The sequence below is a fragment of the Candida tropicalis genome, assembly GCF_000006335.3.
Source record: "Candida tropicalis MYA-3404 genomic scaffold supercont3.1, whole genome shotgun sequence".
NCBI classification, from domain to species: Eukaryota; Fungi; Ascomycota; class Pichiomycetes; order Serinales; family Debaryomycetaceae; genus Candida; species Candida tropicalis.
In genome coordinates, this window is record NW_003020038.1 from 188,343 (window position 1) to 211,794 (window position 23,452).

The window sequence follows — 23,452 nt, forward strand, 5'->3', positions numbered from 1 at the left end:
GCAAGGTGTACGAGTAAATTTTTTGTTTTTCATGTACATCCCTTATACTTTTATATTTACAGCATCTTGTGAGTCAATTAATATTAAGCCGGGGCCAACGTGGGTCCTCCCTATTGTTGTTCTTAATTTATTGTTTTATTTTTTTTTTTTTTCTACACTTTTTTAGTGAGTTTTGCAGACAGGGATCGAAACCCAATTTTGTGTTCATTAATGTGCTCTCACTCATCATCATGGGTTTAATCGGGATTACTATTGTTGCTCGGGAATGGGAATTGCAAATCACAATTATAGAGATGTTTAGTAGTAACAATAAAGTATATGTATTGTTCTTCTATAAATTAAACATTCATAATATCAACAAGAATTTTTTGGTCCTCTTGACTAAGATGTCCGAATGCCAAATTGAATTTTTGGGCATTGTTAGCTTGAAAGTCTTGAATAAATTGTTTGGCAACTGCAAAGATGTTAACTGAATCAAGTGGAGTTGAAGCCAATGGGTCTTCAAAAACTTCATCTTCTTTAATATCAAAGAAGCCACCGGTTTTTCTCAAATTCAAATCTTCAGCGTGGACAAAACCTTCGTCACCTTCGTCATCATCTTCTCCATTATCACCACCAAGAACACCAACAGTATCTTCTTCATCCCATTCACCTTCTAATTGATAATTTGCACCTCCGCTCAATTCTCCAAAATCCTTTCTCTTTTTCTCCAAAGATTGCACTGCCAGAGGTAATTTCTTCAATAGTAAAGTCAAGTTGGTTGAAATGTTTACCAAAATTTGTTGATCCAAATCCAATTTGAGAAGATTGATACAAGCCAAGGTAGATAACTTCAAATCATAAACTCTATCTAAAGCAGGCATGATTTCAAACCATTTATTCAAAAATGGCATCAAATGTCCAGATTGTTGCAACAAAGAAATGGTATTAGTGGTATCATAAATCAATGAAGCAATAATAACATTGTTGCTATTGACTACAAATGTACTCTTGAGTACTTTATTGTCACCACTTTGGTAATGAGAAGCAACACACTCAATAAATGAAGGAATGTAAGAGCTTGCTTGTTCCTCTAAACTCAAAATAAATGTCTGAGCATACTCAAAGGACTGAACCAAATCAGAATAACCGATATCTTCACTAGCACCGTCGGCAACCAAAACAAAAATCTTGAAAAATAATTCTGTAAGTTGCGGATTGCTCTTCAATTCATCTTTACCATAGATCAAGAAGTTCTTCAAACAAGGCAGCAATTCTTCAAAATACATTAATGCGGTATCTTTTTCAAAGGATTTGTATAACAATCTGAAGTTTTCCCACATTACCGGGGAAATAGATCTCAACAAGAAAGTAGAGTTTTCCATTAATTCTCCAATTTCAGCAAGGAAATCATCCAAGTTATTGCTCAAGACATAAGTGATAACTTGAGAAAAAATTTCCTCCAATTTAATACAAATCTCACGGGAATTTTCAAATGACAACAAAACAGTGATCATGGTGTTAATAAATCCCAAAGCGGCCATAACTTTATCACCTTGGTCGTCAAAGTTTCCATCAAAATCATCGACATCAACCTGTGAAGCTTCGTGAATTTCTTGTGCCAATTTCATAAATTGTTGAACCAATTTGCTCATTAAATCAACACCAAATGGCTGTAATTGCGCGGAGAAATTTTCCACACAGTCTTGCATGACAACTGAAATGGCATCACTGTCAATTTCATTTGATAAATCTAACAATTTTGTCATAGTTGGTAAAATCACATTTGATAACACTAATTTAAACTCATCTCTAATCATAAATGCTTGAATCGATAAAGCACTTTCAAAAAGAACTGGTAAACTAGCTTCAGAGTTGTCAAAGTTTCTTAAAATACCATGAATGATAGCACTCAATGTTTCTTGATTGGTGAATGGAACCTCAGAAAATTGACTGACAACATCAATCGCTCTAGCTTGTAAGAATTCAAATTTAGAAGTTAAGCATGGAAGAACCAAAGCACCTAAAATTGGTTCAACTGATTCATTCTTTGGAATGTGGCCAGAAATGGTACCCAAAATTCTCAACAAACCTTCCTTTTTTTTGGCTACTTCTAAAGTTTCTTCTGGCTGTTGTTGCAATTCTGACAATTGTTGGTAAACAAAGTTGGACATTGGCGGTAAGGCAAACTTAGTTTTCTTGTACAATGCAGTTTCTATAAATCCCAATGCCGCATTTTCAGGACTGTTGTATTCAGAAGTTTGATCAAAGTGTAAATTGATATATTCTTGTGGGTCTTCTTCAAATATTTCCAAACTGGCATCATCGGGACAGATAATAGGATAAACCAAATGAGTGATTAAAGTTTCAAAGTATGGCTTTATCAATGACCAGGTAGATTTTTCAATGATACAATGACTCAAAAATTCCAATAATTGATAAATAGTTGTGGTGCTCAACCATCTCTTTCCTTGACAGTATTCTTCGGTAATACTTAAGAATTGAGTGATGAAGTGAGGGACAAAGTCATTCAAAAATAATTGATGAAATTCTTTGTAGTTGAATTTCTTGGTCAAGTTGTTTGAGGTAGCGTAACGAATAAACAATCTGTAAATGTTTGCAATTGCCCATTTGTAACATTTAGCAATTTGCAAGAACAGTTTCTCTTGTTCCAGGACATTTGAATCAACAACATATGCTGGAGGTTTCATGTTAATGACAGCTCCATGAAATTCACCCCAAGTGAAAATTGCTTCTCTAGTACGTAACGGTTCTGGTAAATCGTAATAGGTGACAAACTTGTACAGTTTCAAGATCAATTTTAAAATCTCAGCCCTAAGTTCAGTCATTTCGTTACTTATAATAAAGTTACCCACATTCAACAAATGAGGAAATGCTTGGTTGATAATTGGATATAATTGATTTTTTCTATCATTATTTTCCATCCATTTGTATTTTCTGGCAATCTCAGCAAAACAAAGCATACCTGTGTAAAGATAATCTTCCAGGTTTTCCAGTTGCAATAATTGGCCAGTTTGATCTAATAAACCATCCCAAGATTCAAATTCTAAAGCAATCAATAATCTTAATACCGGGATCAACTGCTGTTTAATATTATAATCACAGTTAATAATAACTGGTAATATTCTTTCCTTAATGATTGGCTTTTCATCGTGATCAATCTTGTAGGTACTATCTTTGATGTTCCAGTATCTAATGACTCTATTCTTGAAATAAACTGCAGCTGCTTTCTTTGCTTGAATAGGAGAAGCAGAATTGTCTATGATATCCAAACATGCACCCAAGAACCCTGGCGTAAGGGACAATTCTTTTAATTTTGATTCAGCCTGGTTTCTTAAAACTGGATCAGTATGTAATGTTCCAGCAAAACATTCTAGGATAAGATTGGAATCCATTTCTTGACTATTTAATGACTAAACTAGTAAGAGTACTACTCTCTTCTAAAACAAATGATAGAAAATCAATATTGATCAAGTTGTCAAAGTTGAGTTGTAAAATAAAAAAAAATTATGTATACAAGAAAAAAAAAATCTTTCTTTCCCTTCTCTCTTCTCCTTCATTGTATGGGTGTTGCCTTTTTTTTTCAAAGTCTCTCTAACCTGTAAAAAAAAATTCTGTCACTAGAAAGAGACTCAAAAAAAAAATGATTATTACAGTTTAGGTTTTGCATACTCATTATTTTTTTGACGATAAAGAGGTTTCAGTTTGCCAATAGTATAAGGAACAAATTTATGTAGTCTTATCTCTTTTCTTAAAAAAGCAATTCCTTCTTTAGTTTTTGCAATCGTGGCTCTTTAATAACTCTAGTTCAAGAGTGATTATAGACGAGAACAGGTAAAATGTTTGTCATTTACTTTGGTTTTCTTTGTAAAAACCTTTTAGTGTAGAAGCGCACCAGTAACTCAGAAAAAGAAACTCCCGAGTGTCCGTGGTTATGCGACTATTAGTCAACTAGACATAGCCCACGACGACGACAGAACTTAGTTCACGTTATTTTACTTGCCCGTTGTGTCGAAGTACTTGTCCTTACCATATCGTTTATATTTACAAGTTTTCCAGAGTCCCTGAATCTGACCTACTTACTGAAGTTTTCTTATTTATTGGTTCTCTAGTATTTTTTGTTCTTGGCCATAATGAAGGTAATCTTACCACTTGAAACCTTGGTTCAACGCACCTTTCAATAAACCATGTTCTTAATTTACTCTCAATCAATGACGAAATCTTTGGAACATCTTGTAATTTTGCACGTGATCCAATTAATGATTTAACAACAAATTCCAATCTATAATCAGGAGAAAATGAAAACATTAAGGCTGTTCCACCACCATCTTCATTCTCGTTATTTGAACCGTCATTTTCTTGACCATCTTTTTCAATATTCTTCAAATCTATATCTTTTGTATTGATCAATGAGACTGTCAAACACCCAGAAAATCTTACAATAGACACGGCTAAACTCACAGGTAAAATAGCAGTTAATGGACGTGGTTGGTTTAATAATAATTTTGTGGATATACCTAATGTTAAAGTATCGGATAAATCAACGTCAATTTTTGCTTCTAATCTTCCTAAATCTTCCCCATATTTTATTCTACAATTTGAAAAAATTGGAAAATCATCACCAATATCAATCTCTGTAAGATTAATCTTATCAATAAACTCAGGAATATTGGTATTCTCCAAAAAATCATTTAATGAATGATAAATATTATCTCCCAACAAGGCTTCCGATCTTAATTGTGAAATAGTTTGTGCAACCAACACATTAAACCAATCCAAAGATTCTGGAGAGTGGTTATTGACATCATAGTAAGTTTTCTCCAAAATAGTTGATATTTTATGTCTTGTGTCCAATAATTTTTCATCTTCAATTATATCATCAGAAGTACCATCTTTCTTGGTCAATTTATTCCTCTTGACAATTATTCCACTTGCATCAATACTAGATTTTTTTGTTGGTATAGTTGAAGAATCAGCAAATACAAAAAATTTAACAAACACAATAATGATAAAAATAACACTAATTTGTCCAAGTACTAAACCTTGAGTAAATGTCCAATTATTTGCAGGTTGTAACTGATTTTGTTGTTGAAATTGTAGTTGTTGCTGTTGTTGCTGTTGTTGCTGTTGATGATGTGCCAATTGGTCCTGAAGAAATAATTCACGTTGTTTTTGTAAAAGCTCTTCTTGTTGTTTTTTCAATTGTTCTAGTATTGAGAATTGTTCATTATTTGGTTGTATGACATGATCAGAAGCTTCTGTCTTTATTAATTCTTTGGTCATTGGTTGATCAAGAATATGGGATTTCCGGTGATAAGATACAAACACTGTAAAAACCTTGATGGTCTGTTTTTTTTTTGTTTTTTTTTGTCACAACTTTTTTTTTGTCACAACTCGCAGATACTTTCTATCATGCCATATATTAATGTGTAACTAAAGTAAATTAATGAATGTATGAGGGGGGTTAATACAAAATATGGAAAATACAAGCGTACATACACGTATATATAAAGAATACTATTTCTTTTTTGGGGTATTTTTTGCACTAGCTAATGTCTTAGCTGGTGTTTTCTTTGGAGAAGAATTGACGCTTTTGGCTTTCTTAACTGGTGTAGAAGGAGCGCTGCCTGAACGAGTCTTTCTAATTGGTTTTATAACAATAGGTTTGATTTCTTCTTCTTGTTCGTCATCATCGTTGTCACGATTGATCCAACCTTTGAAATTATTCAAAATACTCTTACCATTTAAATCTTTATTTCTGTTTCCAATATACTTGGATGCAAATTCAGTTAATGGAGAACCAACCTTTGATGAGGAGGATTCGTCGTCACTATTCGCATTGGAATTTCCATTACTACTGTTGATACTATGAGTGTCGATCAATTGTTGTAGGTCCAATTTCTTTCCCTTCATGAACTCTCTAATTTCAAAGTATAAATCACGGGAGACATTATTTATATTAGTTTTGTTTCTCATCCAATATGTTCTGAAATCATTGATATGTTTCTTGAATTCCAATTCATTCATCTTTAACCAACTGACATTCAATTCTTTCCTAGTTGCACCTCTGGAAAAATTTCTCATCAAGTATTTGTCATAATCACGAACAATCTTCGTAATTATATCAGAAGTGGAAATACCTTCTGTTCTTTGGGTGGTTAAAAACTTACCTTGTTCTTTGATAGGCTTGTAGATATCATCACTATCGGCACTAGCATATGGTAAATCATCATGAGCAACATAATCTATTTTATGTTCTTGTAAAAATTCAGGGGTAACACACCAAGGAGCATTTGGAATGACTTCATCAACCCATTTACAATGAGTCAATGTTTCACATCTTTGCTCATCAGTCAAAACAGTTAACCCTTTACGTTTATGTGTTTCAATATCCGAAGGAATCCCACAAACTAATTCAACATTAGGAAATGATTTCTTGGCTTGTTCCAATTGTTTCATATGACCCAAATGAAATAAATCAAAGACCCCATCAGCATAAATTCTAATTGGACGATCTGTTGGTGGTAAATTGAACTTGAATCCTTTTGGTCTAAATTTTCGTAATTCTTCAGGTAATTCTTCGTCTAATTTCTTTTCATTGGCTTCAAATTCTTCTACTTCTTTAGTTTTGATCTTTCTTCTTTTGGTGACTGGTTGTCCATCATTATCATGTTCTCCTTCATTTTCTTCATTTTGCTCTATATTATCATCTGCTGTTTCATCGGCATCACTGGTTGCAGCTGAATCATCATCTAGTTTTCTTTTTCGCTTAAATAACGAAGAAATGGATTCCATTGATAATGTTCTAGTTATTGGAGTCCCATTGTTTTCAAGTTGAAGTGTCTTCTTTCTAGTGAGTCTAGCCATTGCTCGTATAAATCAAGTATTACTTTAACAAATCTGTTGGTAATGATTTGTAATTGTAAATAATTTGTTTTGTTCTTTTTTTTTTGGTTTTTTAAGGAGTGAAAAGAAAAATTGATATCTTTGGAAACGACCTTCGTTTTGGTTTTCTTTTTTTTGTCTCTGTTAATTTGCTGGAAATTTTTTTTTTTTTTTCTTTGTTGTTCTTTGCGTTGCTTTCATTTTTTTTTTGTTAGTTCCAGGTTTCCGGTCCCGCACGATGATTGATGCGAGCGTGTCTGTGCCTGTACCAGTGCGTGTTGCTGACTCTGACTGTTACAGTTCTCACTCTTGTTTGTATTATCAAGTTCATATCGTTTTGAACTTTTTTTTTTTTTGCCTGTCATTTGCTTTATCTAAAGTGTTAGTGATCACAACCATTCCATTCCTTTAAGCATAACCACATACTCATACTTTTAAATGTCGAGGAATTATTCATTATCTGATTTGAAATACATTAAACCAGTCACATTAAGATCATGGTTCTCCAATGGTTCCTCACCTCATGGTAAATTCTGTGTAGTTGACGTTCGAGAGTCTGATTTTGTTGGTGGTAATATAAAAGGTTGCTATCATTATCCAGCTGGTAACTTCCATTATACATTAGATGAATTGTATAATAAAATATTTACCAACCAGATAAATGACGTTGTTTTCCATTGTGCATTGTCTCAAGTAAGAGGTCCCTCAAGTACATTGAAATTCTTAAGAGGAATTGATAATGTCAAAAACCCTGAACTTAAGAGTTATTTACTAAATAAAATCCACGTCTACGTGTTAAAAGGTGGTTTCACTAGATGGCAACAACATTATGGAACAGATAATGCAGTGACAGAGGCGTACGATAAAGAAATTTGGGAGTTTGGATTGTAATTGAACTTTTACATTTCTCTCTCATTTTCTTTTTATCTTTGTCTATTAAGTAGTGTGTATTAACAGAAATATATGTATATATAATATTATTATCACCAATCTTCTCCAAATATACTCTTACGTATTAGTAGAAATATCAAGTTAAATTAAGCTTGGGCCATCATAGTTTGTGTATTGTGGCTGTACGAATTGTTGTTGTTGAGGTTGTTGCTGCTGTGGTTGCTGCTGGTGAAACGCTTGCGCGTATAATCCAGTTTGTGCATTCTGGAAATAGAATTGCCTTTGAGCTTCTTGTTGAGTTTCAGGGAATACTGGTATAGTTGGAATCTGTTCCAACCCACCCGCAGTTGGTTGTGGCTTCAACACTTGTTGGCCCTGTTGGTTCTTGGAATAATCCTCAAATAATTTCAGTGTAGTTTGACTTACTTTAAAAGGATTACTACCTGTTGAATTGGCTTGGATTTGTTGTTGTTGTTGTGAGGCTCCGTTATCAAATGTAAATGCAGAAGTGTGACTATTGGCTGCAAACCTGGTGTTGGCAAATGGATTGGTTGATTGTGGTTGCAATTGAGGTTGAGTTTGTTGGGTAAATTGTTGTTGCATTGGTTGAGTAAATTGTTGTCCCGCTACGTTTGCGAAAGGATTGGTATTGTTTCTTTGCAATCCTGTAGTTTGTTGTTGTTGCGGTGGTTGCAACACAGGTGCTGCTTGTTGGATAAATGGGTTCGTGTGCTGAGGTTGTAATTGAGCTTGTTGTTGCTGAGGACCATAACCACCAAATCCAACCCCAGTAAATGTTGATTGCATTGGTGATTGTAATTGTTGACCCTGAGGAATAGATTGAAGTCGACTATATCCAGTGTTTTGTGCTTGCAATTGTGCTTGTTGTTGTGCTTGCAATTGTGCTTGTTGCTGTTGTGCTTGCAATTGTGCTTGTTGCTGTTGTGCTTGTAACTGAGCTTGTTGCTGTTGTGCTTGTAACTGTGCTTGTTGCTGTTGTGCTTGTAACTGAGCTTGTTGCTGTTGTGCTTGTAACTGAGCTTGTTGCTGTTGTGCTTGTAACTGAGCTTGTTGCTGTTGTGCCTGTAATGCTTGCTGTTCTTGCATTGGGTCAACTACACCAACTACCGGTATGACCATTCCGCTCCATGGGTTATATGTCTGTTGTACTACCAATGAACTGTGTCTATTCAAATTAGAATTATTATTTTCCTGTGGGGATTTTTCGGTACCTTCAGCTTGATTAAATACTGGTTGTTTGGTTTGTTTGATGTCCTTGTTTCCTTTCTCTAACAAATATTGTTTTCGGTTCATCTCAAAGTTTGGATCATCCAAGTATTCTTCTAAAGAACTAGTCAATGCAGTTGGAGCATGCTTGATTGTAGGGACATGTAATTTAGTAGCATATTCCAAATGTTTGGCTACTCGCAAGTAATCAATGACAAACTTGGTCTGGTCAACAAACTTCTTGTAAATTTTCAAGGATCTTTCAGCATCAACTTTTGACATTTCAAAATAATGCTCTAAAATATTTATCACCCCTTCATTCAACTCTTGGAAAAGGGCCAATAAATCATTAACCAACAACCTGAATGCAGTTAAAACGATATCATTATTAATTTCATTCTCCATAAAGTTGTTCTTCAATAAGGAGTCAATTTGTTTTTGAACACTTTCAACTTCTCGTAACAAACCTTTGTCAACAGATAAACTTCTCAATCTCCCTCCCAGTTGCGTGGTGCTGTTGTTGGATCTTTCATCTCTAACATAGTCGACACCAGTGGCGTCATATTGTTTGACTCTAGTTTGCAAATATTTCGAATACTTGTTAATAAACTTAATATCATTGTTGAAACTATTACTATTCTTGATGACATTATTATGACTTAAATTCAACATTTGTGGTGGAGCTCTGTTTACCAAGTAGTCCAAGGTCACATCTCGATCACCTTCTCTGATCATCAAATGGATAACAATTAAAGACTTGTAAACCACTGACCATGAACTATCTTGTAATCTTGATTGTAAAGTTCTCATAATAGTCAAAAAATTTTCTTTGGATACAACAGAATGATCCAAAGACGTAGCCATCAATATCGGCTCGATATACTTCGGCTTAGGGGCTGCTACCTTCACTTTTGTAGCACCCTTGACGATCTTTTCATATGTTGTCATTTATTGAAGATAATACTAATTGATCAATTAGGTGTTGGAAAGATTACAATTTGTAACTTTTAGATTGCAGGAGAAAGTATACACCAGTATAGTAAATTGTGATATCTATTAAGAGAAAAGTAAATGTTGACAATCCTTTGAATTTTTTTATTTTTTTTTTTGTGCGTATTCATTTTTTCCCCTTTGACTGTCTGATTACTATTGTAAATCGCATAATTCTATTCTCTTTTTTTTTTTCTTCCACTTCGACTTGTTGTCCATTGGAAAATTTGTTCAACTCGGTCCAAGCTCAAGACGAAGTAGAGCGAGCAGTTAGAGGCTGAGTCCCGCAGACTGTAGCACGAAAACTAAAACTGAAACTAGGGGAATTTACTGTACAGAAAGGAATATTCCTCTCAATTGTTTTGATCCTTTTCTTCCCTCCTATTTTTTTTTCGTGTGAGTTGGTTAGTGTGTTCAATCTCTCTTTCCAACCTTTCCGAAAAATTAACTAAAAAAAACAAAATAAAAAAATTAAAAATCTCTGTAGTCACGTGCGGTAGATCAACAAAGTTAACAAATACAAAACTAATCTATTAATTAGATCATTCCTTAAAGTATTATAACCCTACTATGGTTACTTTTAGTTTTTCCGTACTACATATGCAACCACCTCAGTACATGGAAATCGATTGGAAAGAAATTTATAAGGAAATGGTATCTTAGATAAGCTTGTTTGTTATAAAGAAAACCCTCTTCATCGAAGAATACTAACAATCTAGCTTTCTCTAAGGAATGTCATTCATGATTTAATAATTGACTGAATAGATATTTGGGATTTGCAGTGGTTCACAGTTGGCATTGAATAACTCAATGTTCAAAACAAATAAAAAAAAAGAGAAAAGTTAACAAAGACAAGTTGAAAAATATCTTCTAAATTGATTCTATTTATGGGTGTTATGTCTTGAAGATACAAGTTCATTATTATAATCTATCATGAATGAGAGCTGATTGGTCAAACTTTGTATTGCAAATGTACCATGTGGGTGTGTGTGTGCGCTTTGGAAAACAGCATCGTTGCACAAAACGAAGCATTCTGCAAAAACTCTAAAAATCTCTTTATTCAAAGATTTTATATTATTTTTTGTTTTGTTTTGTTTTTGCATTATCATAACCCTGGATAATAACCCACGTTGGCCCCGGCTTAATATTAATTGACTCACAAGATGCTGTAAATATAAAAGTATAAGGGATGTACATGAAAAACAAAAAATTTACTCGTACACCTTGCCCTCCACTGATCTTGTTACAAATCCGTATCAAAAATGAAATTGGTTGTTCTTGTTGTCTTTACGATATTCTCAACTGTCCACTCGCTAAATATCCTTATCGCAAACACAGACCATTGGGTTGCCAAAAACTCGCGCTTCTTGAAAAGCTATCTTGAGAAACACGGTCACCAAGTGAAGCTAGTATCGTCGTCCCTGTCTGATTCCAACTCGCTTCCGGTGTACTCCAATCAACTTGATAATTATGGTCCGTATGAACATTTGTTGCCGGTTCATCAAAGCTACTTCCAAAGGAAACAACATCTTACCCATGAAAGACCGAAGAAGGTTGTGTTTGAGAGAGACAGCCACGTATTCCAATCAAACCAATACGGACAGGATCCATTGGACAAGGATTGCTGGTATGTCAGCTCCAACCCATTCAACAGTTTGCAAGTCGCATTGAATGTTATTCTCCCAAACTACTATCCCTCTTTCACTCCAGATTTGGTTATTGTTGGTCCAAACGAAGGAACTCAGAATCAGTATTTGGTAGACACTATGTTGAAGGCAGTCCATGCTAAAAACATCTCGGGCCTCGCCGTGACAACAGAAGACTCGCATGATGTGTACTACCTAGACGAAAAGTATTTCCATGTTGGCGGGTCGTATCACCATCAATTGAAGAAGTACAATGTGTTTACCAAGAATATCAGGTTTGTAAACAAACAGATTGGCAAGCTTGTCAAAAAATTGGCTTGGGATCAGTTAATCGGGTTGGATGTAAAGATTCCATCTATTAATTTCGAGGAGTCACATTGTTTGACAAGCGAGCACCTGAAATTGAAGTTGAAGAAAGTGCATTCTGGTAATGACGAAGCAGTTGGGTACAAGTTTGAATTTGCAACGGAAACGGAAGACAGCGGGTTTGTTAAAATCACCGATGTCAGTATGAATGTCGAACCACCACTAGAGACTAGGGAACAAGAGTACTTTGAAGCTGATACCGCTCAACAAGAGATAATCAATGGGTTATTGGATTGTAATATTGTTGTGAATGTAAAATATGGGGAAGTGAGTAATTTGTGAAAGTGTATATAGGGGTTGATTGATATATATTTATCGTTAATACAAATGTTTAGCATTTAAAAAAAAGAAAATACTCAAAGAGGTAGCAAAAAAGCGGGCGACTTTCTTTGAATTCAATGCAGTGTACTTCGTGTATTTCTTACTCTACCATTCTAATAGCGTTACTATCTTTATTTCTAATTCTATTGCAAGTAATTGAATTGCGCGTTTTTGTGTTTATCTATGGTTGCAATATGAGTCACGTGAGATAACCCCATTTTTTTTCTTGGAGAATCAAGATAAAGTGGACTTCGCTTTTTTTTTGATCTAATAAATAAATCAATAGGAAAACAGTTAATATATATAAAAGAAAACTGTGGTATTGATATTCACACATTGACTGACAATTTTTATTTATTTCAAATATCTTGAATTATGACTCACGGTGATACTGCATCTATACATTCTTCAATCTTTTCAAAGCTAGTGCCGCATAATAAACTAGGGACATTGTCATGTATATCATTAATTGTTAATAAAATAATTGGTACTGGTATCTTCCTGAATCCTTCGCCTATTTTTCAATATTTAAATGGTAATGTTGGACTTTTTTTATTATTTTTTCTTATTGGTGGAATAATTATATTTAGTGGATTACTTATATATTTAGAATTTGCATTGAATTTACCATTTAAAAACGGTGGAGAATTAAATTATTTGATAAGAGTCATCCCAAATCCTCGAGGATTAATTGGATGTGTATATTCATTTTCAATTGTATTATTGGGTTTCAGTTCTGGAAATAGTTTTGCCTTCGGGAAATATGTCTTGTATGCTATAACAGGATCTGAATCTGTCGATGATAATCTTGTAAAACTAATTGGAGTCGGATGTATCAGTTTTTGTTGTTTCTTGCACATGAAATATCCAAAGCAAGGTTCTAATTTGTTCAATTTTCTTGGAATATTCAAAATATTAATTCTTGTGTTAATCATAATTATTGGGGCTCTTGCATTTTCTGGATTTTTAGAATTACTGCCCACAGACAATTTCAAAGATATCTGGTCCTTCCATGAAGGAAATAAACCTAGTATCTATTCCATATCCGTTGCTTTATTGGAAGTTATATATTCATTCAAGGGTTGGGAAAATGTAAATTATGTGTTGAATGAAGTTGATGATCCGTATCATATACTTACCGTAGCTGCACCATTGGCAGTTTTATTAACAACAGTTTTGTATTTTATGGTAATTTTAGCATACTTGGTTGTGGTTCCTAAAGATGAAATGTTATCAAGCGGAGTGTTGATAGCAGGTATATTTTTTAACAAGGTATTTGGAGCAAGCATAACAGCAAGAATGTTACCAATTTTGATTTCTTTTTCTAACTTGGGAAATGTGTTGGTAGTATCATATGCTCATAGTGTGGTGAATCAAGAACTCGCCTATAATAACTATATCCCATTTAGTAGTATTTTTCAAAATTTCAACTACTCGTTAATGTTGCATTGGTTTGTCACTGTTGTGGTATTGGTTGCTCCACCCAGTTCAGAAATCTATGAGTTTATTGTTAATTTGTATATTTACCCAGGAACATGGATCAATGTTATTCTTACTACTGGTCTTCTTTACTTGAAATTCAACAAAAAGAGTGAAAACTGGGGAGAATTCCATTTAAAAGAAGACGAAGAGTTATCTGACAATGGATCTGTTGTATCTGATGAATTACAAACTTATTATCCTCATAGATCAGAAACAGACCGTTTATTACCAGAAATAGAAGTCAAACCAAGACCTAAAATCATATCCACACCTTATATATGTGTTTTTATTTTCCTCATTGCCAATATCTTCCTAGCTGTTTTCCCATTTGTCCGACCACCAAATGCTTCGTCCTTAGACATTCCATATTGGATGTTCCCAGTAATTGGTACGGGAGTTTTGGCTTTCGGTGCGGTTTTTTATTACATTAGACCCCTAATAACTAAGCAAGACATTAAATATGAAAGCGATTACATTGCCTCATAGACCAGAACAAACACTAATAACAATTGCATATGTACCGTTTTATATTTGATTTTCTTTTTCTGATGTTGTTGTTGTATATATGAGTACATAACTTTCGTTAAATCATGACGATAATAATACTAACTTCTTTTTCTTTTTCTTTTTATTCCCACCTTGTTCTTGTTTTGCCATTTCCTCTTTTGCCTTTCGAATCATTTCAGCCGTTTCCAAATCATACTCATTATCTGCATTTGCAACCGGATCATTTTGAGTCTTTGGTATACGAGTACCCCAGATAGTAGTTTGAAATTCACCCTCAGTATCAGCAATAGAAGGTTGTTCAGATAATGCTGGCAATTCTCTAAGGTCGACGATTCTTAAACTTCCCATTCCAAAATTCAGACCTCCATCTTCATCATCTTCATCACCACCATTACTATTCTCACGTTTAAAAAAATCTCGATTTCTTCTTTCTTCTTCATCCATGGCTCGTTTCCTATCTCGTTCTTCTTTATTAAATCTCTTTTTGGTTTTCTTGGATCGTTTAATTAAATCTTCTTTAAACATCTCCCAAGTCTCATGATTTATAAATTGACTATTGTTCCATTTTATTTCTAGAAATGCAACTTGTGTACCCACGGGTAAATGACCCAAATATTTGAACTTACCTCTAACTGTCTCTGGTGTCAATTCGTCGTATCTTATCGATTCAATTTTTGCGGTTACGGTCGTTGGAAGGTTGGAATAAGAATGGTAGTTTGATTTGAGAACTTTCATGTCAAACGTATTCAATGTGTATATAGTTGTATTATTATTAAATGCAGTTTGGAAAAAGTAAAAATCATGTGAGTTCTGTTGATGTTGTGACATAGATGGAACATTATGATTACTTGGTTCAACTGAAAATTTCTGTTTCCATTTATCCATCTCCTTATCGATATAACAAAGTGCTTCTGCCACTAATTTATAATCATCACCATAGATAAGTTTTTCTTCATCATATTGTTGAAGTATCTGAGCCTTCTCCAGTTCATACAAATCAAGGGCATATTTCAAATCCCCTTTGTAAACCCTCAGATATGGAAATATGTCCATACCAGGAAATTTAGCATGATTCTGCTTTGCAATGTCATATGGCAAGGCAAACATTTGATCCAGTCGCCTACACATGAGTTGCAAAGTGACATCATCACCAATTTTAACATTCTCATCCATATAATTAATAAGTACCGGGATAAAATTATGCTTATGTTTTGGAATGACTGACAAACAAATTGGACAATATGCCGTGGCTGATGATTCAGCAGCTGATTCAAGCAAGGCCAAAATACATTTCAAGCATACAATATGTCCACACGATGCTATCATTCTAGGTGCAATTGGTTCATCAGTTAAACAAATTGGACAACTCCCTCTTCCAATAACACGTATAATATCCTCAGTGTCGATGGGAATGTTAGGATCCTCTTGCCTTATTTGATCAACAATGAACTTGAAATTGACATTGATGAAATGGGAAGGCAGAGAAACTTTATGGTGATGTTGATAATAGTGTCTATTCGACATTAGCTTTGAAAATTAGTTGAGCTAATATGCATAAATAAAGCTATTAGTACTAGGGGTTTAGAATTAAAATAAAAAAAGAGAACTTATTCACGCATATGGTTAACTGATGCTTTAAATTGGGAAGCAAGCCAAGTGAGAGGGAAAATCAAAGAAGAAAAAAAAAAGATTCTGAAAAACCACACACGTGAATGTCGACAATGTCGTATATCAAAAGTCGTGCTGTTCATAGATGTGTGAGTTCTCATTAAAAGAGGACAATTTTTCGAACACGTAAATTTTTCTACCAGTTGTTTTAAACAAACATAGAATACATCCATCTTACTACTAAGAAATATGTCTCAATTGAAGAAAACTAATTTAAATTCAGTTAATGAATTACGTCAAACAACTGATGAGAACTTAGGTTTTATTTTTCAACAATTAGGATATACCGAATCCTTTGCATTGATTGATTTGAAATTAGGGTTGGGATTGTCAACTGTTATAATAGCAGGATTGTTGTTCTTGGTGGATAAAAAGTATACATGGAAAGAAAATTACAATATTACTGTTATTTCATGTGTGTTGTATGCTATAATAAGTGGTGTCTTGTACTTGATCAATTTCTTGAACAAAAATGTTAAATATACTGGTTATGACAAAAAGGGAAACAAATTAACTGTTGCCACTTATTCAAACAAATATGATCCAATATACAATATTACGATTAATTCAGATGGTAAACAAGTGAAAAGTGAATTAGAGTTCAATAAATTTTTCGATGTTGTTGGGTTCTTCAATAGAGATGCATTCACTAATATCATTGGTGACGAATTGAATAAATTGAATAAGAAAGATGAATAATGTCAATTAATTTAATAAATAAATAAAAACAAAGGTACCAGTTCTATTTATTTTTTTAGTCGTCTTTAATTTTTTTGTCTATCTCTGAAACATATCTACAAAAGTCTTGAATACATTGGGGGACTGTTCTGACACCAGGTAGAAAATTAGCGTAAAATGGTTCTGAAATACAACCCAGATACCCAAGTTCAACCTTCTCAACAATTGATCTTGCTAATTTAGTATGATCCACAATTGGTGCAAAAAATAATCTTGAAGGTTCCACATCTTTGAACATAGTGGTGCTTAATTGCCCTGTAGTGATCAACAATAACCTGATACTTTCCTGGTAATCTTTTAATTCTTGCATCAAGGCTTCGTGAATCAGAATTGATGCAGCTTTTGTTGCCGAGTATATGGACAAGTTTTTCGGAGCAAAAGTTCCCAAGATGGATGACACTGTAACAATAAACAATTGGGAGTGTGGGTTTTTTGGCAATACTATGTCAATATGATTAGTGATAACCTTTTGTAAAATCCAAATTGGCAGCAATGTGTTTATATTAAACATGGATTTGATTCGTTCTGGATCTAAGTCAATTAACCCTTTATTGTCTCTTATCCCAGCATTGTTAATCAAAATACTGACATGTTCTTCTTGAGAATTCAAGTTGTTGATTAAACTTGACAACTCCTCTGTCACGCGTTGTTCATCACTTAGATCACACTTCAAGAACATTAGTTTTTCATTTTCAATAGGTGGGGGAGAAACATCAAAATTGTACACAGTCACGCCTCTACCAAGTAAATCCTTAACAATTTCTAGTCCCAATCCATTTGATCCACCAGTTATAAGGGCGATATCAGAAGACGAAATCTGCTTCCAACGGCGAGGTAAATTATAATAAATAGAACATCGATAAATGAATGCAACCAACAAGCTGATAATGAATGAATAATATGGAACCTTAGAATAATTTCTTGTAAAGATTCTTTTAGTAAACGGTTAGTAACAATTAATGAGAACCAAAAAAAAGGGAATAGGATTTCATTCACTCAATACATACACAAGCAACAATTTAAGCAAAAGGATCGACCTCCCATTGTTGATAACAAAATCAACAATATCGTCGATTGATTCCATTAAAATAGCAATAATATAGCAAATACACGAATCGGGAAATAGTGTGTGATTGACAGCTCACGTTGTATAATGAAAACGTAACAAATTAATAAGGTACAGAAAAAAAAAATAAGACAACTCAATGAAGGGGATCACCTGAAAAAAAAAAATTCAAAAGCGAACGAGTACTACTGAAAGAAGTCAAAGGGACATTGAGTATTTTCTTTTTTTTCATTTCTCGAGAATTACTTCGTAACCAGTTCAAATTCATATCTATAGATGTCCTTCTGGGAAAACAACAAGGGAACTTTTAAAGCAGCAGGTCGATCTGTTGCTAATGGTACCAAAGCCGTTGGTAAAGCTGGTGTTAGAACCTACAAGAAAAATGAAGCAAAAAGAAACGGGGTTGAATACAATGATCCATATCCTCAGGAGTCTAAAAGTGGTGAAACTTATATACCTTATCAAGCCAAGGCATTACCATCTAAAGAAAAATTACTATCATACCAACCTCCACCTAAACGAAATGTTGGTGTCCATTCTATACCAAAAAGGGGCGAATCAGCTCAATACGTTAATCCCACTGTAACAAGTACTGTGTCTGCGCCCCCTACACCGGTCACTCAACCTCAATACCAACAACCGCAAGCTCAACAACCAGTTCAGTCCCAACCACAGCAAGAAGAACTTCCATTATATCAGGTTCAACCTCTTGCTGAACCCCAAGCTCAAGTTCAACACCCAGCCCCGGCTCAACCACAAATTCCGACTTATAACCAAAACGTCCAGGACACCCCACATCAGCCTTTACCACAAGTACAGATTCAACCAGTGCAACCTCCGCAGCTTGTGGCTCCTCCACAGTTACCTCTGAGAAGTGCTGTCCCTCCTTCACTTCCTTCAAGAAATTCTTCGGCAACTATCCCTCAACAAAGTTCTACCGTGACACCAGTGGTTACTCAACAACCAGATGTGGCACCGGTAAAACCTAAACCGGTCTTACGAGACCCAACATCATTTGCTCCTCCACCACGAAGAGTTGATCTTCCACCATTGAGGTCAAGCAGACATGGCAGTCAAAATAGTGTTCCCCTGGTATCTTCTGCTGCTGCAACCCAGCAGGATGCAAGTTTTGGAGCTCCTGTGGCGCCAATTACGACCACTGATAGTGAATCTTCTACTCCAATCAAGAAGAAGCCTCCAAAACCAAAGAAATTACAGGTTGATCAACCATTACAACAACAAACCCAGACAGCTCAGGGTCAAGGTCAACAGTTTAATTTAAATGCCTTTCCAAATCCCCGTATGCCACAGACACCTGAAACTGAGGAACAAGAAGAAGAAGATTATACAAACCCGCCAAAGCCACCCCGTCCCCAAAATGAAAACCGTACTCTACCACCAATGCCTGTGCGCAGAACCACCAATGAAGATATTGCTCCACCACCCATGCCAGCTCGTCATAACATGAATGAAAGCACACCTCCACCTATGCCTAGTCGAAACCAAGCTGATGCAGTGGCAGCAGTTTCTCAAAAGAAGGCGCCTCCTCCAAAGCCGTTGAAAAAGCCATCCACTCTTGATAGTTCTCCGCCACCGTATTCAAACAACCCTGCCTCGAACTCACAAGGAGATGTTCTGAACGAGTTGAACAGTATTTTTCAAAGAATGAATATGAATAAGAATTCTGATAATCTGGTTCATCAATTAGAGCCTAAAGAAAAACCAGAGGTGGTAATCAAACCGAAGGTAAAACCAGAGATAGCAGCAAAACCAAAGATAAATCCAGAGATAACAGCCAAGCCTGTAATAGAAACAAAATCTGAGCGCTCAAAGCCTCCTGTTCCGGTACATAGAGAAAGAACTCCACAGAAATCGCCCACTCCTCCTCCTGTTCCACCTTCAAGAAATTACAGTAGAGCGCCAGCTCCCGTTCCTGTTCCAACACCAGTTATTTCCAAACCAAGTGGTCCTCCTCAATTGGATTTGGAATTACACACCGGGTGGTTTGCCAAAAGAGATGGACCTTTGCAGTTACCTAAGGATTTAGAGGGTTTGAATTACAAGACTACGTTTCTGACAGGTATGGGAATTGGAGGCAAACAGACCTTCAATATAACTGCAAGGTTGAAAGATTTATCCATAATCACGTATAAATTTGAATACAGTAGTGGCAACATTAATGATGTGAATGTGGTCATTGGTAATTTTGTTCCTTCTCCATTGGAGAAGATCCCAACAAAGGAAGAGTTAGTTGCAAATCATGAACGTTTTGGTGAATATGTTGCGGGATGGTGTGAACATCACAAGGGTAAAACTGTCGGACGTGGTGAATGTTGGGATTTAGCAAAAGAGGCTTTGCAAAAAGGGTGTGGCAATCATGCATTTGTTTCTACTTATGTTATTCATGGGTATCCTATTTTACAAGTTGCTAATTCAGGAAGTGGTATTCATTTTATCAATAGCAACCAACAATTAGATGATATAAGAAGAGGTGATATTTTGCAGTTCAAGACTTGTACATTTTTTGATCCCGCTACTGGAGTTACTGGAACATGTGGTCAACCAGATCATACTGCCATTGTTGTCAGAAAAGAGGGTGATAAATTGATCTTGCTCGAACAAAATCTGGGAGGTAGACGATATGTTGTCGATGGCGAATGCATTATTAAGAACTTGACACAAGGTGAAATGTACGTCTTTAGACCAATGCCAAAAGAATGGGCCGGTGAATTATAATCTAGATAAGGGTTAATAGAGGTTATACAAAATTTCCTAACGAGTAGTAAATTGACAGATATTTGTTTGTTTTTTAAGTAGTTACTTGAAGCTTGCTTGTTTTGGAGTTTGATGGATACGCTTAGAATCCTATTGGATTTGTTGCATGTATACTGGCATAAAATCTTAAAATTTACTGTTATTCACAGTTTTCCTTGTTGTAGAATATCAGTTATGCATATTTGTCATATTAATAATGACTGTAATTCATTTTATTAGTTAATATGTTGTTTATTAATTGAATTACTGCACGTTGAATTATCAGTACGGTTGAATTCGGCTGGTTCTATTGATCTTTGAGATGTAGAAAACTAAAGGTACTGTGGCTTTCACATTCATAACCAGAAATTGGTCAATTGCCGAACAATAGAATTCTTGAAATTTGATGAATTGCATCAAAAAAAAATTTTTTCTAGTTGATACAATGGTGGTTTCAAGCTATAAAATACTTCCTACGAGAGATCATATGTATTGCCAAGATAAATTAGAACTATATGTTTAGAAGAAATGTCATCTTTAATTGACTAAATACATATTCTTAAATCCCCCCTCCCCTTCCATCATAGAGTTCACAGATGTGCGGACAGGAAACAAAAAAAAGTTTAATAGAAAAATGGACTTTCTTATCAATAAATGCCGCTGAAAATTTTGCAATGATTGAAACTATGGCTCCAATGATGAAGTAACTTTGATAGCAGATCACGCAAATACTCAATTATGGCTAATTGATGAGTTTACTATAATATAAATAGTTGCTTAAATCTTATCTCTTTGAATATGTATCATCTTCTCATCAGATTTGCTTATTTAGGAATCTTTAGCTATCAAGAATGGAACCTACATTGTCTCAGGGTTACGGGTATTTGGTTATTTTTGTTGGAAGTATTTTCTTCTTGGTATTGTTAAACAGTATTACCTATTTACAAAATAAGTACAGCACACATAACTCCAAGAATGTCGATGAATTTGTTTCTGGTAGCAGAAGTGTTAAATTTGGTCTTTTGTTGGCTGGTATAGTTCTGAGTTGGACATGGAGTTTAACTTTGTTGGAATCAGCGGTCAAGTCATATACTTTTGGAATTCTGGGTAGTATGTATTATGCCTGTGGTGGTCTATTACAAGTTTCTGTGTTTTCAATAATCTCCAGTAAAATTAAGAAGAATGCCAACTTAGTTACAACATTTCCAGAAATGGCTTATTTTAGATTTGGAACTGCTGGACATCTATCATTTCTATGGTGTGGGTTTGTATGTAATGCTATTGTGCTGGCATGTATTCTTTTAGGTGGATCTGCTGTTGTACAAGCAATAACTGGAGTTAGTCAATATGCAACATTATTCTTGGTTCCATTCTTTGTTGCATGTTATATTTCTTTTGGGGGACTTCGATCTACTTTTATTTCTGATGCTAGTCATACTTTAATTATTCTTATCTTTATTATAGTTTTCATGTTTGAGGTTTATGTTGTTAGTGATAAAATTGGATCGGCGCAAAAAATGTGGGAATTGTTGGAGTCCTTACCTCCTGTTGAAGGAAACTATAAAGGATCTTATCTTACTTTCAGATCAGAACAAGGTGTTGTCTTTTTGATCATCAGTATTATCACTGGATTTGGTTTGGTTGTTGCTGATCAAGCATATCTTCAACGAGCAGTGGCGGCTGATCCAAGGGTTACTTCTAAAGCTTATTTTTATGCAGCATTGTGTTGGTTTGTTATACCATTTGCAATGGGTGCATCACTTGGTCTCGGTGCCCAGGCCCTTTCTGTCTATCCTGATTTCCCTACTTTATCAGACTTTGAAATTGGAGAAGGTTTACCAGCTGTAGCTGCAATAACATACTTGTTGGGTAAATCTGGTTCAGCGATAATGTTGGTTATGATCTTCTTTTCAGTAACATCATCTTTTGCTGGTGAGTTGATTGCAACATCTACTTTAATTTCCTACGACATATATAAGAGATACATCAAACCTGACGCATCACCAAAGGAAGTGGTTAAAGTTTCCAAGATTGCTGTATTTGGCTGGGCAATTTTTTCATCAGCTCTAGCATCAATATTTCATGGTGCAGCAAAAATATCTATGGGATGGTTGTTTAATTTCTTGGGGTGTGCCACTGCCTCTGGTGTATTCCCCATAGCTTTGTCGTTTACTTGGAAAGATTTAAATAAGGCAGGCGCTGTTGGTGGTTCTGTTGGGGGTATGATTTTGGCATTTATTGTTTGGTTGATTACTTGTAAGACATATACTGGAGAGATTAATGTGACCAATTTATCTAACCAATGGGTATCTTTTGCTGGAAATGTTACTGCATTGGTAATGGGTGGTGTTATATCTATTACATTGTCGCTAATCTGGCCAGCAAATTTTGACTTTGAGAATACAAGAAATCGAACAGCATTGGTTAAAGATGAGCGTGATGCAAATCAAACTGATTCTTCTGGTCAAGTTGACGAAATTCAAGTTGAAGTTAGTAACAATGAAGGTGAAAAACAAACGGGCACACAAATTGTTGGAAGCTCAAAGGATTCGGATATTCTGATTGATGTAGGAACTACAAATTCAGAATTGGATATGGATTTGAATGCAGAGATTGATCATAAATACTTGGATCGGGAGTTTAAAAAGTATAGTATCTTGGTTGCCATATTGGCATTAGTATTGGTCATAATTATCCCTGTTGGTTTAGGTGCTTCTCCTTATGTATTTTCTCCAGGATTCCTACTTGGTGTTGTCATCATTACTATCATTTGGTTGTTCTGTTCCATTTTTTATGTCGTTGTATGGCCAATAATTGAAGCTAGAGAGTCAATTTGGAGAATCACCAAGCAGATACTTTCTAGAGAGTAATTCTGAACTCTTTTATTTTTCAGATTGTCAATATATATTTC

The 23,452-nt window shown here is 34.9% G+C and overlaps 12 protein-coding genes across 12 annotated transcripts; 6 read left to right on the plus strand and 6 right to left on the minus strand. All coding sequences in view use genetic code 12, as the record gives it.

Moving 5' to 3' along the window:
* Nucleotides 1–338: 338 nt before the first annotated feature.
* NMD5 (Nmd5p) lies at nucleotides 339–3,395 on the minus strand (the record flags this gene model as incomplete). Its single annotated transcript, XM_002545257.1, has 1 exon — nucleotides 339–3,395. One exon carries the CDS (start codon nucleotides 3,393–3,395, stop codon nucleotides 339–341), a length of 3,057 nt encoding a protein of 1,018 aa, XP_002545303.1.
* A 649-nt stretch (nucleotides 3,396–4,044) lies between these two features.
* Nucleotides 4,045–5,283, minus strand: CTRG_00085 (ERMES complex subunit; the record flags this gene model as incomplete). Its single annotated transcript, XM_002545258.1, has 1 exon — nucleotides 4,045–5,283. One exon carries the CDS (start codon nucleotides 5,281–5,283, stop codon nucleotides 4,045–4,047), a length of 1,239 nt encoding a protein of 412 aa, XP_002545304.1.
* A 234-nt stretch (nucleotides 5,284–5,517) lies between these two features.
* Nucleotides 5,518–6,867, minus strand: PCT1 (choline-phosphate cytidylyltransferase; the record flags this gene model as incomplete). The annotated part of the gene is made up of 1 exon (XM_002545259.1): nucleotides 5,518–6,867. One exon carries the CDS (start codon nucleotides 6,865–6,867, stop codon nucleotides 5,518–5,520), a length of 1,350 nt encoding a protein of 449 aa, XP_002545305.1.
* A 456-nt stretch (nucleotides 6,868–7,323) lies between these two features.
* On the plus strand, nucleotides 7,324–7,776 carry CTRG_00087 (phosphatase; the record flags this gene model as incomplete). The annotated part of the gene is made up of 1 exon (XM_002545260.1): nucleotides 7,324–7,776. One exon carries the CDS (start codon nucleotides 7,324–7,326, stop codon nucleotides 7,774–7,776), a length of 453 nt encoding a protein of 150 aa, XP_002545306.1.
* A 141-nt stretch (nucleotides 7,777–7,917) lies between these two features.
* Nucleotides 7,918–9,951, minus strand: CTRG_00088 (uncharacterized protein; the record flags this gene model as incomplete). Its single annotated transcript, XM_002545261.1, has 1 exon — nucleotides 7,918–9,951. The coding sequence occupies one exon, from the start codon at nucleotides 9,949–9,951 to the stop codon at nucleotides 7,918–7,920; it is 2,034 nt and encodes a 677-aa protein (XP_002545307.1).
* A 1,304-nt stretch (nucleotides 9,952–11,255) lies between these two features.
* Nucleotides 11,256–12,287, plus strand: CTRG_00089 (uncharacterized protein; the record flags this gene model as incomplete). The annotated part of the gene is made up of 1 exon (XM_002545262.1): nucleotides 11,256–12,287. One exon carries the CDS (start codon nucleotides 11,256–11,258, stop codon nucleotides 12,285–12,287), a length of 1,032 nt encoding a protein of 343 aa, XP_002545308.1.
* A 414-nt stretch (nucleotides 12,288–12,701) lies between these two features.
* CTRG_00090 (uncharacterized protein) lies at nucleotides 12,702–14,294 on the plus strand (the record flags this gene model as incomplete). The annotated part of the gene is made up of 1 exon (XM_002545263.1): nucleotides 12,702–14,294. The coding sequence occupies one exon, from the start codon at nucleotides 12,702–12,704 to the stop codon at nucleotides 14,292–14,294; it is 1,593 nt and encodes a 530-aa protein (XP_002545309.1).
* Nucleotides 14,295–14,396: 102 nt separating this feature from the next.
* Nucleotides 14,397–15,839, minus strand: CTRG_00091 (uncharacterized protein; the record flags this gene model as incomplete). Its single annotated transcript, XM_002545264.1, has 1 exon — nucleotides 14,397–15,839. The coding sequence occupies one exon, from the start codon at nucleotides 15,837–15,839 to the stop codon at nucleotides 14,397–14,399; it is 1,443 nt and encodes a 480-aa protein (XP_002545310.1).
* A 333-nt stretch (nucleotides 15,840–16,172) lies between these two features.
* Nucleotides 16,173–16,682, plus strand: SPC2 (signal peptidase complex subunit; the record flags this gene model as incomplete). Its single annotated transcript, XM_002545265.1, has 1 exon — nucleotides 16,173–16,682. One exon carries the CDS (start codon nucleotides 16,173–16,175, stop codon nucleotides 16,680–16,682), a length of 510 nt encoding a protein of 169 aa, XP_002545311.1.
* A 55-nt stretch (nucleotides 16,683–16,737) lies between these two features.
* CTRG_00093 (uncharacterized protein) lies at nucleotides 16,738–17,400 on the minus strand (the record flags this gene model as incomplete). Its single annotated transcript, XM_002545266.1, has 1 exon — nucleotides 16,738–17,400. One exon carries the CDS (start codon nucleotides 17,398–17,400, stop codon nucleotides 16,738–16,740), a length of 663 nt encoding a protein of 220 aa, XP_002545312.1.
* Nucleotides 17,401–18,063: 663 nt separating this feature from the next.
* MUC1 (Muc1p) lies at nucleotides 18,064–20,523 on the plus strand (the record flags this gene model as incomplete). The annotated part of the gene is made up of 1 exon (XM_002545267.1): nucleotides 18,064–20,523. The coding sequence occupies one exon, from the start codon at nucleotides 18,064–18,066 to the stop codon at nucleotides 20,521–20,523; it is 2,460 nt and encodes an 819-aa protein (XP_002545313.1).
* An 869-nt stretch (nucleotides 20,524–21,392) lies between these two features.
* DUR4 (Dur4p) lies at nucleotides 21,393–23,411 on the plus strand (the record flags this gene model as incomplete). The annotated part of the gene is made up of 1 exon (XM_002545268.1): nucleotides 21,393–23,411. The coding sequence occupies one exon, from the start codon at nucleotides 21,393–21,395 to the stop codon at nucleotides 23,409–23,411; it is 2,019 nt and encodes a 672-aa protein (XP_002545314.1).
* Nucleotides 23,412–23,452: the final 41 nt, after the last annotated feature.